At 40.4% G+C, this 17,616-nt stretch overlaps 1 protein-coding gene across 3 annotated transcripts in view; it reads right to left on the bottom strand.

Annotated features, from left to right (window-relative positions):
• The window catches only part of C2CD2 (C2 calcium dependent domain containing 2), an 85,134-nt gene that overhangs the window by 16,070 nt on the left and 51,448 nt on the right, over window positions 1-17,616 (bottom strand). For all 3 annotated transcript variants that reach the window (XM_063446979.1, XM_063446969.1, XM_063446988.1), the window contains exons 3-11: window positions 16,184-16,282; window positions 13,713-13,832; window positions 12,507-12,614; window positions 10,787-10,903; window positions 9,066-9,189; window positions 8,463-8,571; window positions 2,631-2,695; window positions 1,130-1,251; window positions 370-541 (exon numbers count right to left, since the gene is read on the bottom strand). In XM_063446979.1, coding sequence (XP_063303049.1) covers window positions 370-541; window positions 1,130-1,251; window positions 2,631-2,695; window positions 8,463-8,571; window positions 9,066-9,189; window positions 10,787-10,903; window positions 12,507-12,614; window positions 13,713-13,832; window positions 16,184-16,282 — 1,036 coding nt within the window. The remainder of the gene's footprint in view (window positions 1-369; window positions 542-1,129; window positions 1,252-2,630; window positions 2,696-8,462; window positions 8,572-9,065; window positions 9,190-10,786; window positions 10,904-12,506; window positions 12,615-13,712; window positions 13,833-16,183; window positions 16,283-17,616) is intronic.

The raw sequence follows: 17,616 nt of genomic DNA, 5'->3' as shown, positions 1-17,616 counted from the left end.
ACCTTCTGGTCATTTTGAAGGACATCATCCTGTGTCTACAATTCTAGATCAAAAGGATGTTTTACACTTGTTTTAGCACGTAGTTCTTGATATGGAAATTTCACAAACTGATAATTGACATCTTGCACATGAACAACTTAAGAACATTTAATCTCTGGGAACCTTAGACAAAGTCTCACAGGTTTGACACAACTTTTTATTGGAAAAGGGTAAGAGGGTCTGATGTTTAATTAGAATACATATAGAAAATGAAAGGCCTCGTTAACATTCTATCAAATCTCACAAGAGCCACTGGCATCTTTGAAATGTAAAAAAAAAAAAACTACAACCCCCCGCTTTCCCCCTAAAAGGCATGATGAATTTTCTCACCATTGGTCTGAGTTGTCCCCTTCCCTTCCATGCGAGGCTTTGAGGTAACTGAGGTAACTGTGGTGACAACGGTCCCACATGGCATTACCGTACGGTCCTTTTCCACCTTCTTGGCTGGAATTGGAGAGGGGATTGTCCAGCATTTCACTTCATTCGGTTCTATATATAAAAACTTAAAACACATTGCATATATTATGTCAGAATCAGTCTTTCAGCGTACTAGTTATACAAAGTGACACCAACACTCACTAATACATTTCGGTGTAGAAATCTAACCTGCTTTGGCAACAACTGTACAGTATTTATAATGTCCAGTATCTATAATGACCAAGATGGCTTTCATGGAGGATGTGAGTTTTTCAGTTTGGCAACACACATGGGACTAGGGCATCCTGGGAAATTGGTGGGGCATCCTGGGAAATTGAGTTCACAACCCCCTGCATTGCCAAGATTAGCATTTTCCTTTTTAGTAGTAGAGTGAATCAGGATTCTGTGTTTTTCTAGATAACTGGACAGCTCTGGTGGTTAGAATGTAGATGCACTTGGGAAAGGTGTGCTTGTAAGATAGATCCCCAGCTACTACTAGAACTACCACTCCCGTCATGCTTTGCCTTAAATCTAGCAAAGATCTCTGATTAAGAACGTCTGCTCTGTCACTTGTCTCCCAAACAGAACAAGGAGGAAAAATAAACAATGATTGCTGCACAGGACTCTTTTCCGGAATAGTTAAAACACCATAAATAAAAGAATTACTGCCTACCTGTGCCGTGACCGAACCAGACACACCACTGCCAGACTGTGAGCTTAGCAAGAAACTTTGATATCCGGAGGGCTGTTTTCGAAAAAGATCCAAGGGCACACAAGCCCAGGCCAAAGGCGAACCTGAAATTATTAGTATAAATATCACTCTTTAAAATGTGTATAATGAAGCATTGCTAGGACAGCTTACACGTCAAACTTAAATACAGTACACCCCAAAGAAATCACAATTTACCAGGAAGGACTTGAAACACTGGAGTAACCTCATGTAAAATACAATGCACACAGAGATAATATCTTTAACCATGATGAACTTCGCCAAAACAATCTGACTCTAGATGTCCCTGTGACAACATGTAATACTCAGAGAAAGAAGGGTGAGCCTATAAGATGAAACTGCATTATCCATTTGTCTACACGGACTGATTGTTGATGACAGCATTGAGTCTTGGTCCTTAAAGGGAGACCGTTGACAAAAATGAACCCCTATTTTTTTAAGGTATTACATAGAAAAATCATTAAAAATAATACTAAAAGCAAAATGAAAAATAACTGAATAAAAATACTGACCCCTTAAATAATCCTATAGCTGCTCATCTTAAAGAAGCCGACTGCAGCTTCAGCCACACCAGGAAGTGTCTTCACCAAACACGAATGTCTTATTTTGGTCTATGAGGTTTGATTGCACCGGTAAACATATCTCTGCAGTTATCAGCCGCTCTCAGAACGGACACTGGGTGCAGAGTTACTTACAGTGACCACAATGGCACTGGAACCACTACAGCTCATTGTAATGGTTGTGTTGCGAGAGTCTCTGGGTGCCATCCTCTTTTTTGACAAATGTTTGTGGAACCTACATTATTTCAGTTGGAACAGAGGGTCTATGTTTTGGGTGTCCAGAGAGCACCTTTTTTAGTCAGTCAATAGCTGGGCTTCTTATAATTAATGAAGTATTGTTAACAGGTAATAGTGGGCAGTTTAATGTGTTGTTTAGGGTGAGCCTAAATGTCTAAGAGTAATTACCCTCGTGGTACAAAACACTTTGAGCAGCTCTCCTCTGTGTGATGGTGGTCTCTCTTAGTTTGCTGTGACAGTTTTTGTGTTTATTTGGGAATTTGCTATCAAAGTTAATTTTATGTCTTACTTTGAGATTTTTTATTCCTATGCTATGGTTGGAAGTCCAACTACTGCTGTGAAGCGCTCAATTTCCCCCCCCCCCCCATTTTTTTGGAGTTTCTTGCTTTAGTATCATGCTCCAAAATCGGGTATGAAATGTGGAAGTCTGTCTGAGTTGCCGAAGGTTGGCCAAGCTTCAAATTCCAAGACAATGCTTGTTTTTGTCAAAACACTTCATTGGTTTAAAACTAAAAGACCTTTTGCACCATTATATAATGCAATAAGTGGCTGTGGTTATGACGCCCATTCTAGTCATGGCTGGACTAATAGTCATCTCCATATCTAATTATATGGCACATGTTACACCAAAATAAACCAATACGTACTATCTGTTGGCTTCCCAGCTTCTAGAAATTGCAGCAGCAGCTCCCTGGATTTAGCGTTTAATTCACTAGGAAAGAAAACACAAATTGTTGTAAAAAATGTTTTTTTTAAAGTTTTAAAAAAGGCTTTTAACTCAACTCTGAGCACTGATGAAATTTCAGTAAAAAAAAAACAACAAAAAAACAGCTGGGGCAACACAGGTGTCCGAGAACACAAAAAGTAAGCTTTAACGAGAGTGGAGGAAAACGTTACAGACTTTCTTATGCGTTCACATTAAATCAGTGTGAAATGTAACCTCTATAAAGGACGCAGTTATCACAAGCACCATATAGTAAGTAACTGGGAATCACAAACTGCACATTGTCTATAAAGCAGCTTACCAAAAAAAACTGCAATATCTTCAACGCTCACCGCCACGACAGCTGCCGTGTTGTTTGCTATGTAAATTACTAACTGCTATTTCACCAGAGGTTAGCACCCATTTTACGTGCATTGGTACAGTGTGCAACCACAAGGTGGCCACAACCAATTCACCCCCTTTATATACACCCCATGTCAGCTCTACAGCAGAAAAACGCATCACACTTGTAAAATAAGCACATTCCCATGGAAAAGCTAGATATCAAACACACATATAATAAAATTCAATCAAGCCAGCACCCCTGGTACCTTACAGTGAACCTTCCCAGCTCCCGTGTGATGTAAGAGATAGAGAGAAAGTAGATGGAACACACTGACTCTCTGCTTGAAGCAGAAAGACTGGATTTTGCTATGAGGGCAGCTTAGCTCACAGGAGGGGATGCAGTATAGCCCAAGGAGAGGCTCTTTTATCTCATACACAGGACTGACAATGGATGGTAGATATCAGTGAGAATATAATGGTTAGCCTTCCAGTGGGAGCAAATGCATAAATACTTACTACGATTTGATATAAAACACTCAGCACTGTGAGATGTGTGTTTTGCCCTCCAGAAATGTTTTAGTAACAAAACAAAGATTTCCTTAGTGCTTTGTGTTCTACGTGAATGTAGGACATCTCCTAGTAGAAAGCAACCAAATGAATGTCCATACAAGGCCTGATATGGCATCTTACATCCTCTGCCTTGGTAATTGGTTCAGGAACAGCCAGCAGTTCACATAAAAAAAAAAATCTTTGTTTTCCAATCCAGAAACATTTACACACCATAGTGTTAAGATGTCAGAATGGAAATTCCCAACACTCATTACATGATGTCAAAGCCAAGAATCCTTAATGATGGAAACCCATTCACACACGGCTTTCCATGGTAGGATTAAGAAATACCCAGCAGAGATGTTTAAACTTAAAGGGACACTCCAGGCACCAAAACAACTTCATCTGAATTAGGTTGTTTTGGTGCCAGAAGGGCCCTGGAGGCACGCTTGCCTCAAAGGGTTAAACCGTTCTCGAAGGATTTAACCCCTAAGTTGTCTCCAGCGCTGGTCTTAACTCCTTCCCCCGGCGGCACTCTGCGCTTACTGAATCTCAAAATTTAGAAGCCGGAAGCCACTGGGCAGTGGAGCCATTGATTGGTTTAAAGCAGTCCGTCGTTCCCAGTCAAATTTGGAGGGGAAAAAAGAAAGCAGTCCCCAGAAACGTACCTTTTGCAAGCCAGTTAAGTGAACGGGGAGTTACTGATTGGCTAAGAGTGTAAGCCAACTGCTCTTAACCAATTAGCAGCACCCCTGCCGGCAGCACTCTGCACTTCCTGAATCTCACAATTCAGAAGCCACCAAGGGAGGAGTGGAGACCAAAGCTGGAGACAACTTGGGGGTTAAGCCGCTTGATTGGTTTTACCCTTTGAGGCAAGAGTGCCTTATACATTTAAAAGAAGTCGTTTTGGTGCCTGGAGTGTTCCTTCATTCAGAGAATTTCAAATACCTGCGTAAAAGTTGTAAATTATGATTTCTTATCAATACAGGAACTATATCCGTTAAAATTGATCGAGAGTGACAACAACATATCTTCTACTAGATAAGGCACACGCGTCATTGAGTCATAATAACCATACTGACATTTTTATAATGGGGTCTCAAGCTTATCTGAGACAGATCTTGTCTAACATATAATAACGGGTTTGAACACTTTGCTGAACTTGCATAATTTGCAAGAATAAATATAAACAAAGTAAACAGGTTTTTGCTTTTAAAGGAAAAAGATGTGATTTGCAGTGACGAGGTTATATGTTGATAGAACACATTTTATGCTTAGTTAAAATATCGGAGGGAATAACGAAATAACACTAAACAATTGTCGTACATTAAGGAGATATTCAAGACATTTGTGTGGTGTCATTGTCTCAGTAGGTGGTTCAAGGGTGCCTATGGAGAGGTGCATTCCTAGGAGGCTGAGTGTGCCCACGCTAGTGCCGGCTGGCTGTTTTGGTGATTTGAACTGTTGTGTGTTCAGTAGGTTGGCTGCCTGTGCCTTATTTTTTTGCAGGTGACCGTGACAGTCATGGTTGCGTAGTTTAAGCGGGAACAGTCGGCCGGTGGCTCGTTGTGTGGACTATCGACGCCATGGGGAGTCTATTAGGTATTGAGGAGCTGCAGTATTGTCTGAAGTAAGGTGTAGGCCTGGGTCTAGGTATATAGAATAAGTGGGGGCTCAAGGTGTGTGGTCAGGTTCGTGCACATCTATAAGCCTCGTGAGGTGTCTGATTGTATGTTGCTGGGTACGCAGTTAAACATGGCTAGCTGCTATATAATGCTTAAGAGAGAACGGCTGCATATGCGTCCATTGCCGGCCTCTGGGGGACAAATGGGAACGCTGTGGCAGGATTCTAGGTCCGGGTCGGGGCCTTGGGTACCGTCGGCCCTGCGGTAGTCAAGGAGTCCGGTGGAAGACCCAGGGTGTGTTGGAGCCCCTTGGCACCTTGAAGATCTTGTATGTGGTAGATAGTGTCGTTGTGGTGAACTTGCAGTGTGCGGGGTATTCACCATCTGTAGGTGATGTTGTTCGATCAGAGTGCGGCTGTGAAGGGCTGGAGGGTGCAACTCCATGCCGGTGTGAGAGTGTCATGGTCTCGAACGAGTATGGAGAATGGTGCTGCACTGCATTGATGACCGCCTGCCTGTCGCTGCTCCTTTGAAACCGGATCAGCAGGTCTCTGGGCGTCAAGGATGGTGCTTTGACTGGCTTCGATAACGGAATACCCCCTCCGTTTCCACTGCCCTCGCCTGTTTGGGCGGTAGGAGTGCCATCAGGAGTCTTCTCAGCAGATGTGGTAGTACTGAGTCAGATATTTCTTCGGGGCCTCCCTTTATTTTGAGATTTAAAGGACCACTATAGGCACCCAGACCACTTCAGCTCAATTAAGTGGTCTGGGTGCCAGGTTTCTCTAGTTTTAACCCTGCAGCTGAAAACACAGCAGTTTCAGAGAAACTGCTATGTTTCACTGAGGGTTAATCCAGCCTCTAGTGGCTGTCTCACTGACAGCCGCTAGAGACGCTTCCGAGATTCTCACTGTGAAAATCACAGTAAGAAGACAAGGGATATCCATAGGAAAGCATTGAGTAATGCTTTCCTATGGGCGGTTTGAAAGCGCACGCAGCTCTTGCCGCACATGAGCATTCGGATCTAACATCGGCAGAGGGAGGAGAGTTCCCCAGCACAGAGGGAGCCCGGTTTTAACCCCTTAAGCCCAGCGGGAGGGGGGCCCTGAGGGAGGGGGGCCCTGAGGGTGGGGGGGACCAAATGACCCTATAGTACCAGAAAAATGAGTTTGTTTTCCTGGCACTATAGTGGTCCTTTAGCCCCTTAAGGACCAAACTTCTGGAATAAAAGGGAATCATGAATATGAATAGAGTAAGGAGCACAACCATAAATATTTATGTACAAGAAAAATCTTTATTACATGGGTACATACTATTGCAATATCTCTTTAAATATGAAGCTAAAGATACATAGTCATAATGCTGTAAAAAAATCTACCAGAAAAAATTCTGGACATATATAACCGCACAATGCGTAATATGTAAATGAAAAAAATCTGTAGCGTAAACAAACCAATATAATGCTAGTACAATCCAAACCCACAAAAAAAGATACAAAATAGAAGATAATACCAAAACCATACCAGACCTAGTGAGAAGCAGGGACAGAGACAGAGTCATATATTATTATTTTTTATTATAAAAGGAAATCATGACATGTCACACATGTCATGTGTCCTTAAGGGGTTAAACTTCGCTTTTGACCTTCCAGTGCAGCGACTCTTATTTCAGTATTGGCTTGTTGTTGCTGTAGCTTGCCCACCGCCTGTGTGCTGCGCGTTTTTGGTGGGTGTCTTGTTTCAGTGTTTCTAGTTGGCCCGTCAGGCCACGCAGGTCTTGGCGTAGCTGGGCCATACCAGCCTGTATTGTGCGCTGGAGGCATGCCAGCAGTTCCTTGATGACCGTTGTGGTAACCGGGGCAGAGTCTGATGAGAAAGGAGGCAACCTGGGTAACAGCAGTACAGGTATCTGTTCCTCCGCTGCCTCGGTGGAGAAATCCTCTGAGATGTCTGAACCGTTGTCCATAAAGGCGGCCATCTTGGGATCCATGGCAATGTTAGCCTGTCGCCAAAGATCTCCTATGTTCATGCTCATCCCTGGTTTTTCAGGCTTTCGCTTCTTGGACTTTCGACCCATTGTGTCAGTGCTTCTCAGGGGAGCTGTTCAGGTGCCCGTGGGGGTCCTTGGGGTCTCGGGTTTGTCTAAAATTAGCTGTTTGGTGCAGAGCTGTGGCAACATGCAGCCATTCAGGTTCGCTGCTTGGCTCCTCCCCCCATAAACAAGGGGTTTTAACTCCAAAATGGCAGAGAATTGAGCAGTGAGCTCAAGCTAAAGCCGTTTAGGTGCCTATAGTGTCTCTTGAACTTTTATTTTTTAAATAAAATTCTGCCAACAGTTTTATACAAAAAAAAATTGAATCAGGAGGAGATATATATATATATATATATATATATATATATATACACACACACACACACATATTACATATTTAATTGAACGATCAATGGTGAAGCAGTGTGGCTGGGTTATCAACTTCAACTTATCTGAAATGGTAGTAAATACATGGCTTATTTTCCCAGCACAAGTAAATAAAGGCGATTATAGTAAAGCATGTAATCCTCTGGGTGTGGGGGCAAACCAAGGAATGAAAGCAGGAGGTGCAATACAGGTTTGTCTCTAAGTGTGCTATATCTGATGGAGAGCAGGTTGGGACTTGCATTTAATATTCATTTGGAATATGTCACTCACTGAATTACTGGCAATTTCAATTTACAGTTAATTTTCCTGGAGCAAAAAAATTGCTGAAGGTAGAGCTGAATTTATTTAGCAAACATTGTACGATAGCCAGCATGCATTGTAAGCAACGTGAGTTGGCCTATTACTTTATATTGTAGGTAAGTCACCAGTGTGCTTGACATATTAAATGAGTTGCACGGAAAAGCAAAACAATTAAAAAACAAATGTTGGGGTCATGCAGGGGAGGAATGGCTGGTAATGCTTGTCCTGGGATCAAGTAAACACAAACTACTTTTTTTTTATTTAAACATGAAACTCTCTGAAGTGGCACTCTGTTGTGGGGTTGGGGTGTAGGAGCCCAGGGACCTTCAATCAGTGTTAAACTTTTGAACAAATAGTATAACACCGAATAGTGTGCCGGCGCCATGCCATTCCAATCATCATAAATACTTTTATTAGATGAAGTGGTGTCTAGAGTGCACATTAAAGTTTAGCAATCACCATGGAATACAATGGAATGTTAATGCCGATTGGTCCACTTTCAGAATTAAAATAACCCCTTAATACGTCTGCCCTATACTTACAATGAGAACTCTTCGCCCCACGATGGGCTTGTAGTGTTATTTACAGTGGCTGTTCTGACTTTCTGTGCAGGGTCGTTCAGCTGTGCGGTACACACAATACCCGAGAGCCCTAGAGAAAAAAAAACAAACAAACACAACTTTATTTATACCATATTACCCAACAAGACACGCAATCTATAACATCAATTGTCACACAAACACTTCTTGCATCAACTAACATGGACCATGATACTGCCATATCGGAACCAAAAAAAAGCAATGCACATGTAAACCAGAGCTTACGCTTATTTGTTAATCAGGGAATAAATAATTTGATTTTAAGGTTTCCAAAATTAAACTAGGCATTATAACCACTGCACTGCTGCTAAGAAGCAGACTAATGTAAACCCAGTAGAAGTAACAAAGTGAAACAACAGTAGTCCATTGGCTAATAACTACTACAGCTCGGGGTACCATTCTCCAGTTTAATATCAAATCATGTAGTAATACAAACCAGGGCTCTTCTTAGTGCCAAGCCCCCATCTTGGTCGCTATGATAATGTAGAATTAACAGTTTAGCTGTGCTAGATTTACATTAAATGTTTATCAATCCCAGTACTTTACCGGAAAGACTTCCGCCATCTGACAAGGACGCCCTGATATTCTTCACCTGCAGTTTCAACTCGTGGGCTCTTGGAGGTTTAGGGGGACACATTATCTGAGTGTTGGCTCTGGACCCAAAAACTGTCTGAAAATAAAACACAAAAAAAATCTATAGTGAGTTGCCTGCACACGGAGATCTTCAAATTCCCTGCCCAGTCAGCATGTGTTTGCCTCGATCTTCACAACCCTTTTTTTTTTTACTTATAAGCCAATTAAAAAAAAAATTTTTGAAAAAAAATAGTGTAGCTTTTGTCAATAATCCATTTTACTTATGAATATGATCTCAACCGAAGTATCACTCGCTCACTTTCCATGCTAGAAACATTCATTTTTTTTTTTAAAAAAACATAGATTGATTAAGGAAAATGCTAACTTTAGGTCATAAGAGACAGAGAAAAATCACTCTCACCTAATTTAGAGTTTTGACCTGAATTTTGTGATATGATATTCCTTTCAGCTGTTCAGCTTCCAAGCTGATGAATAACCCAGCTGTGTGTGCCACAATGGGGTTATATATAAAAAATATTGCATGTTCAAAGTAGTACAACAGAGACACATCGGGGATTTTACTTACTTACACCAAATCTTAGTAAACTGAATTAAAATACATGTAGGCAGAGGCAGAGACAGAGGTTGGACATTTCAGAGGTTGGACATTTTAGTTTACAGTTTGTAATTCGATTTTCAATTTGTTTTTATCACTGTTTAATGATAAATCAGGGTCTACTCTTGTGTGATATGATGCAGATATAATTGCTCGGAAATAGGTAAAAGTGTAACCAGATTGCACAAAAGCTAAAAAAAAAAAAAAAAATTATTAACTATTCATTTATGGTTTTGTAAACTCTTCAGATGAGGATTTGTTTTACATTACTGTAATCAGAGAACTGGAGCCATTACCAGTGGAAGGTTCCAATACTGATTATCTGTTTTTAAAATGGCATGTATAGTAATTTCCTCTACTTTTTCTAAATCATCACTTTGATAAACCTCTTGCTTCGTCCTAAACCGTGTAGGAGCAAAAATGCATCTATTCAGATTGTTTATTACACCACAAATCCCAATGTATTGAGTCTGCCACTATCTGCAGTGTGTAAAATGATCCAAAATCAAAATAAAAAAAAGTCACAATTACATGAAGAATGGAGAAGCAAAGGTAACAAAATGCCAATATATGAATACATATAATAATGATAAACATATACATATTAACCCTGAATGATCCAGTCTGTGGTTCATGGTAAAATAAACACAGGATATAAGGTCATAAAGTAACCAGGGAACATCATGCATCAATTTTACTTCCAAAGTAGCTACTCCTGCCAGAACGATTGAAAGGGCTATTATGCTACTTTACAGGTAAAAGAAGCTGAAAGCAGTTTTCAGATATGTGAAAAGCTTTAGCAAAAGCCAAGGAACACGTTTAATGTATTGACTGGTGGCTGAGAAAAGGTAAGATATTAGGAGATTAGATTAAATGCAATTCACAGGACACTAGGGTATGAAATAAGACGTAGGGTATGAAATATTAGTGCAGGTAAGCCAGGCAATAAATAAATAATAATAATAATAATAATAATAATAATATTCTAGGGAGAAATGTACTAAGCAAAAATATATCACGTTAGTGTCTTCCAATTGTACCCCTCACCCCAACATCAAGAAGATTGCATGAAAAATACCTGCAGATCTTTAGGGTCGGTCGGTCGTGCGTTTAATTCTACACATGGTCGGACAATTCCCATGAGATTTTTTAGGATATCTTCAAGAGTTTCCACAATTGTCCCTGTTCCTGGAGTCTGGCAATATCAGAAGAAAGAAAATAGGAAGAATAAGTTAAAATCCTAAACGGACTTCTTCCTCAAATGTGAAAAGCAAAACTGTACTTTTGCAGAAATTAGGAAAAAGTGAAATTACAGAAAAACTGAGATATAGATTATTGCAACAAATTTCTCCTCTAAACAATACATGTTTGAGGAACAGTTTAAAGGGACACTATAGTCATCAGAACAACTACAGCTTATTGCATTTATTCTGGTGAGTAGAATCATTACCTGCAGGCTTTTTGCTGTAAACACTGTCTTTTCAGGGAAAATGCAGTGTTTATATTACAGCCTAATGATAACTTCACTGGCCACTCCTCAGATGGCTACTAGAGGTACAGTTCTGCACAATATGCAAAACTGCCATTCAGTGTCTTCACCCTCTGCATGCAGACACTGAACTTTCCTCATAGATTCAATGTATGTCTCTAAGGAGATGATGATTGGCCAGGGCGGTGTTTGACTTGTGCTGGCTCTGCCCCGATCTGCCTTCTTGACAGTTTTAGCCAATCCTATGGGGATGCATTGTGATTGGCTCAGACCACCACTTCTGATGATGTCAGCAGACAGCAGGCGGGTGAGAGGCAGATGGGGGCAGTGCGAGCAGCTTCAGACTTAAATATAAGTAAGATTTGACTATATTTAGGGAGGCAAGATGGTGGTTTTAACACAAAAGGGTCAGGTATACATGTTTGTATAGTGTTCCTTTAAGTTCAAGTTATATGAAAGAACATTTAGCAACACTGAATATTATATGCGCAATGCATGCAACATGAATACTGGAATATGTTTACATTTAACGTTCTATTCTGATCACTGACAAGGATGGGAATTTTAGCTGTATACTGATTGGCTTCTCATTTGCTCAAATGACCAAGCATCTAATAATTTGAAACATGGTTTTCCTGTCCTTCTCTTCAGCCTCTCTATAAAATGTATTGTCACCAATAAACAACTTGAATATTTCAGAACACATACACATGTGAAAATTTTTAGCACGACAGGTAAACTTAGGTAAATCTAGTTCGATACACCATTGTTATTTATGTCACTACAGCATGCCTCCCAACTGTCCCGATTTAGGTGTGCAGCCCTGATTTTCCCGCCCTGCCATCTTGACCCCCTTTTAGGGACACCAAGGAACTGTTACCAAAAGGCACAAGCACATCATTAGACGCGCTTGCGCTATGCCAAAGGTACTGAAACAGTGCTCCCTGCATGCCCTGCCTCAGTGGGTTGGCTTGAGGGATTTACAGGCAGCCTGGCATGTATTTACAGCAGGTTGACCTTTCAACTCTTCCGGCGGAACTGTCCTATTGGCAGGTAAAGTATTTAAAGGAACACTACAATCACTATAGTAATGACAGTTTATTCTACGGACTATTGTGTTAGAATCTTATGAGACCACCTAAATGGCACTATTATAACTACAGTGTCAGGAAAACATGTTTGGATTCCTGACACGATTGTGTTCTTTTAACCCTTCAGACACTGCGGGAAAGCACAAACTACGCAGCCAACAATGAACTTATGTAATCTATGTAAATAAGAGTGACAAGCAAGCGACTTACACACTGACCTCCTGCTTAGTTTTTGGTTGAACCTGAAGATCGAGGCCTGAGAAACTCCCCATAGACCAGGAGACTCGAATGTTCCCACCATTGTCCTCTTTCATGCGGAGTTCCAGCTGTCAGATGAGTAAAATCAAATCAGAAAAATAGCTACAATATAACCGGTGGACTCACTCCTAACATAAACAGAAAACCACAATTTAAAAAAAAATAAAAAAAATTCTGTTCAAATCTCTTGCTTTCTGCAGCGTAACCCTTCTCCTTTGGCCACGCCTCCTCTTCACACAAAACAATTTCCTGATTAGAAGTTCTCTGAGTATGTACACAGCTCAGCCAACGAGAAATCAGTGTGAGCCGAGTTCCTGACATGACTCCACCCCACAGTCAATCAAAGTAAGCGACTTAGCTCACACCAATATTTTGGCTAAAATGTGTACATATTCTGAGTACTTCTAATCAGGAAGTTGTTGGGCGAGTCACACTGATGGTATTCCATTCAAAAACGAAGTGATCGAAGAGCTTTGAATATTGAGAAAAACATAACATAAAAAAATAGCATAAAAGAGGCCAAAAATCAAATGCACTTAAAGGACAACTGCCACCTCAAAAATATTAATATAATAATCTTTTCATCCATTGGAAGGTAAAAATAGATGAAAAACGCCTCTCTAAATTTAGTGTATGACAGGATCCTTCAGCCATATACATGCACCCTTGGTCAGACAGCGGTTGAAAACGGACAAACTCTCTGTGCAGGGAGTGAAGCTAGGTAAACCATAGAGACTCACTGTCTGAATTCACTGTCCAACCAAAGGTACACATATATGGCTGAAGGATACCATAATGTAATAAAAGAAGGGATAAGTTTTTATCTTTTTTTTTTTACATATACTTCATAAAAAAACTTTTACTTTCAATACTTGTTGAAAGTATTATCACATTTCTGTTTGTGTTTTTTTTTCCTTTTGCAAATTAATGTTGTTTTTGTAAATCATGTTAGAAGAGTAAAATATACCAAATACCACATATACAATCAAAAATAAAGTTGGTAAATAGTGATTAGAAGCGAGTCCTAAAAGAATGAAAACCAATAAAGAGAGTACAAAATTGAAACATAATATATCATGCTACAGTTTTAACACAAGGGGGAGTAATCTTGGCAGATAGAATAGAGATGCGGTTATTTGAATGAAAGTTTGGCGAGTCAGACTCACACTCAGCTGAAGAGGGGTAATCCGCACGCTGTACACCTGGCACCCAGAGTTGGCAGGGATACTGCGAGTGACGCGCACAGCAAACTGTATAGAGTCCCCAGTCACAGTGCATGACACAACCTGTAGAAACAAGGAGCAAAGGTGGATTAACTATCAGTAGAGATACAGGTTATGTAGTAAGAATAATCTTTATTTTATTTATATTTTTTAAGTATTAATAAGACAAATCTCCATTAAACAATTCTGTATTCCCATAAAAAGCATTAAGAACCACACCATGCACCACAACCACTGCAGCACAAGAGCATCAGTTTTTTGTTCTCAGTCAATGAGCTAAAGCCAGCATCGATGGACTTCGAAAGGGAGTAAAGGTGGGATGCAGTTCTCAGCAGACCCCAGCTAAAAAGTCGAACCATTCAAAAATGTTTTGACTACTTACAATGGGGGTGGGACGGGGACCAAGAAAATCTTGGCACCGTAGCTACTATAGTGTGCTGTATTTACAGATCTCTACCTCCTCATGCAAGATGAATCTACAACATATATAAACTGCTGGGGGTTTGCAGGTAGGTACAGGTTTAATCTATAAAGTGTGCAACCGGAATTTACATCAAATATACAGAATAAAAGACTTGTATACATATATTTATTTTAATCTATTATACATAAAGACACCCAACTATCTCTCTCTGTCTAGATTATCACACACACACCTACCCGAAGACTTGTTTATTTTGCAAGATATAATGGCTCGTCAGCAGTAAAGACTAAAGAGGTTTTATCTAAACATTTGGCAGTAATTGTGCCATTACAATGCAGAGGTGAAGTGTCACTCTCGTTAGATTGACACAACGTCATGCTTGTCAAGACGAGTGCACTTTAAAACAAACAATGAATTCTTCTTTAAAAGGTCAAATCAAGTCAAAATGCAAATGCAACATTCTATTAGATCAACTTGGCTCATTGCTCAAGAATAAAATTAAGGTGTGATACATATTTCCGACCATTGCTCCATAAAAACAGTGTGTTGATAACCCTCGGAGTCAAAGAACTGGGACACTCAATGTTTTTGCAGGAGACTCCCAATGTCTGTTTAAAGCAATATCAGCATTACGGAAATCCAAAATGTTACATTGTCACATTACAGTGAATCACAATATACCAATTAGGAGCTACACCCAATCCACATAAGCCAAGGGTGCTAAACCAGACCATGGGCCAGCACAACCCCAACAATCAAAAATATCGGTAATAAAGAAGAGGTCCGGGTACTCCAATAGCTTCAGGCACATTTATTTGAACAAAAGGAACACTGTAACGTTTCGACCCAAGATTGGGTCTTTGTCAAGCCTGAACCTCTTCTCAACACAGCACAGATCATCATTAAAACTATGAAATTAAAATCACTTAACTCCACTAGTTCCAGCTCCCAAACGTATGTAGTGGAAACGGACATCGAAACCCGAAGGTTTAACTGCTTAAAGATTCTCAAGATTGCGTAATCAATGATGGTGACAACTGAACTTAAGCCCAGTTTTATGTCAACAATAATTTCAGACATTGGTGTCAATATTGGCAGAAAACAAATGAGAGATCTTTGAATTGTGAATGTGTTGAAAACAGTTGCACAATAGCAGGCGTTTAGATTACACCAGTACTGGACTGAGATCAGGGCCAATATTTTTGTTTTCAACATTCCAAATTGAAACAATAGACTGTTCACTAAGGACGTACAGAAGGCCGAGAAAGTAACACATCAGCAATCTTTAAAAGGAAGGCGTTTCAGGGTTAATGTGAATCCCAGCCGGATGCTCCTGAAAGTACAAAGATAATCCACTTACAGGGGTCCAAAGGAACAGCGGCGTCTCGTTTCAGCAGCAGATGGGTGATTAGTGACTTGGGAAATAGCCTAATCAAGCTCCTCAACGAGATGCGACTAACCGAAGCGCAAAATTAAAGTGAGATGGCACCATTCCAGCTTCCATGCGTGATACACTCATAACTCACAGAATATAGGATCCACCCCAGCTCATTAAACCATCACACATTGCATTTAAACACATCAATCACCCCGTCAGTTTATTATCTAATAAAAAATAATAACTAGAAGCAATGTGGCTCCGGGTAATATGTATTTTTATTTTAGGTTTAAGAGATTTTCACCTGGGAACAAATATACCTCTGCGCGTGCGAATATATATATAACACGCCCTACAAAATACTCCTCTGATTTTTATTGAATATTCTGAAAATCTGTCTGCTACTAACTTTCGCTTCCACAAAACGCTTTATCCACTCTCACCAGGCACGATTACTTTAACTCCTTTCTAGAATTATGGTATTTTTAGGTTTCCCTTACTGCACAGTGTAGTTAATTTAGACGTTAGTTCCTGTTAATTGCCTGCTAGAACCTGCAGCAGTGTCCTGTGTGTGATCAAAGTTATAATAAATACACAATCATGGATCCTCACCTTCAAGCGTTCGGCTTTTGCCACACTTTCCACTTGTTTTACTGACAAGTCGAGAGGACGCTGGGTACTTTCCACTTCAAATGCCAGTCGCAGAGAACCCTGGGAAAGAAAAACACTGATTAACATACAGACCAACACGTGCATTTTGTAAGGAAATACGGTACATACTAGAATTTCATATGAGCAAAATAAGGCTGATGTTAAAGGGAAAACTTCACTTTTCACTATTGAATAAAAACGTTGAACATCACCTGTAACTTATTTTAGAATTATACAGATCTCATGGAAAAGAAATAGGATTCCCATCCAGCGCGCCCCCTCTTTTTAATTTTTTTAATTTTTTTTTTTTTAAATTGACCTCATGCTAAAGCGCTCTCTCACAGTGATAATGTTGTATGGAAAATGTGCTCATTAAAGGGACACTCCAGGCACCCAGACCACTTCTGCTCATTGGAGTGGTCTGGGTGCCAATTCCCACTACTCCTAACCCTGTAAGTGTAATTATTGCAGTTTTTTAAAAACTGCAATAATTACCTTGCAGGGTTAACTCTGTCTATTAGACAGCCACTACAGGTCTCTTCCTGGTCCATAGCACAGGAAACCTGTGCTAGAGCGTCGCTGGATGTCCTCACGCTGTGTGAGGACCTCCAGCATCGCTCAAATCCCCATAGGAAAGCATTGGGTCTCTATGGGGAGACCTAATGCGCATGCACGGAATTGGCGCGCATGCACATTAGGTCTCCTCGGCCGGTGGGCGGGATCAGTCTCACCCGCCGGCCGACGGAGCCAGTAGGAGGAGCGGCGCGGAGGAGGAGACAGCGGCGAGGGACATCGCCGCTGCCACAGGTAAGTGACTGAAGGGGTTTTTACCCCTTCAGTAACTGGGGATTGGTGGGTGGGAGGGAGAGGGACCCTCCAGTGCCAGGAAAACTGATCGTTTTCCTGGCACTGGAGTTTCCCTTTAATGTTGCAATTGTCATTTTAGGTAACCGTAAGATTTCATTGCAATGTCTTATTTTGCTACTGACATTTGAAATGGACGTTCTTTCTTCATTACATAAGTAAAAATTGTTACAGAAAAAAAACAAAAAAACACAGAAGGCATTTAAACTTTTTTCATGTAATGTTCGGTTTTCTTTTAAATATATATTATGGATTTGGCAATTATATCACAATCCAGCTAAGTCCTGGCACAGCCAAGGCATACATTGCAAATGAGAAGGAGAAAGATAAACATTGTGTCCATGATAAAAAGAGGCTAAGCACTTTGTATAAAAGATATTCAATAGCTAGATCTCAGTTTACGGGCAGGGCCCTCTCTAATTTAAGACTATACCCGCTTGTTGTGGCAGTTTTTTTTTTCTTTTATTAAATATAGTCTCCTCCTTTACTGTGTTGATTCCCTTTATGTATTTAAATGTTTCTATCATATC

Source organism: Pelobates fuscus, chromosome 1 (genome assembly GCF_036172605.1).
Source record: "Pelobates fuscus isolate aPelFus1 chromosome 1, aPelFus1.pri, whole genome shotgun sequence".
Taxonomy (NCBI): domain Eukaryota; kingdom Metazoa; phylum Chordata; class Amphibia; order Anura; family Pelobatidae; genus Pelobates; species Pelobates fuscus.
The sequence above is the reverse complement of the archived record's forward strand: the minus strand, read 5'-3'. Positions and strand labels throughout refer to the sequence as shown.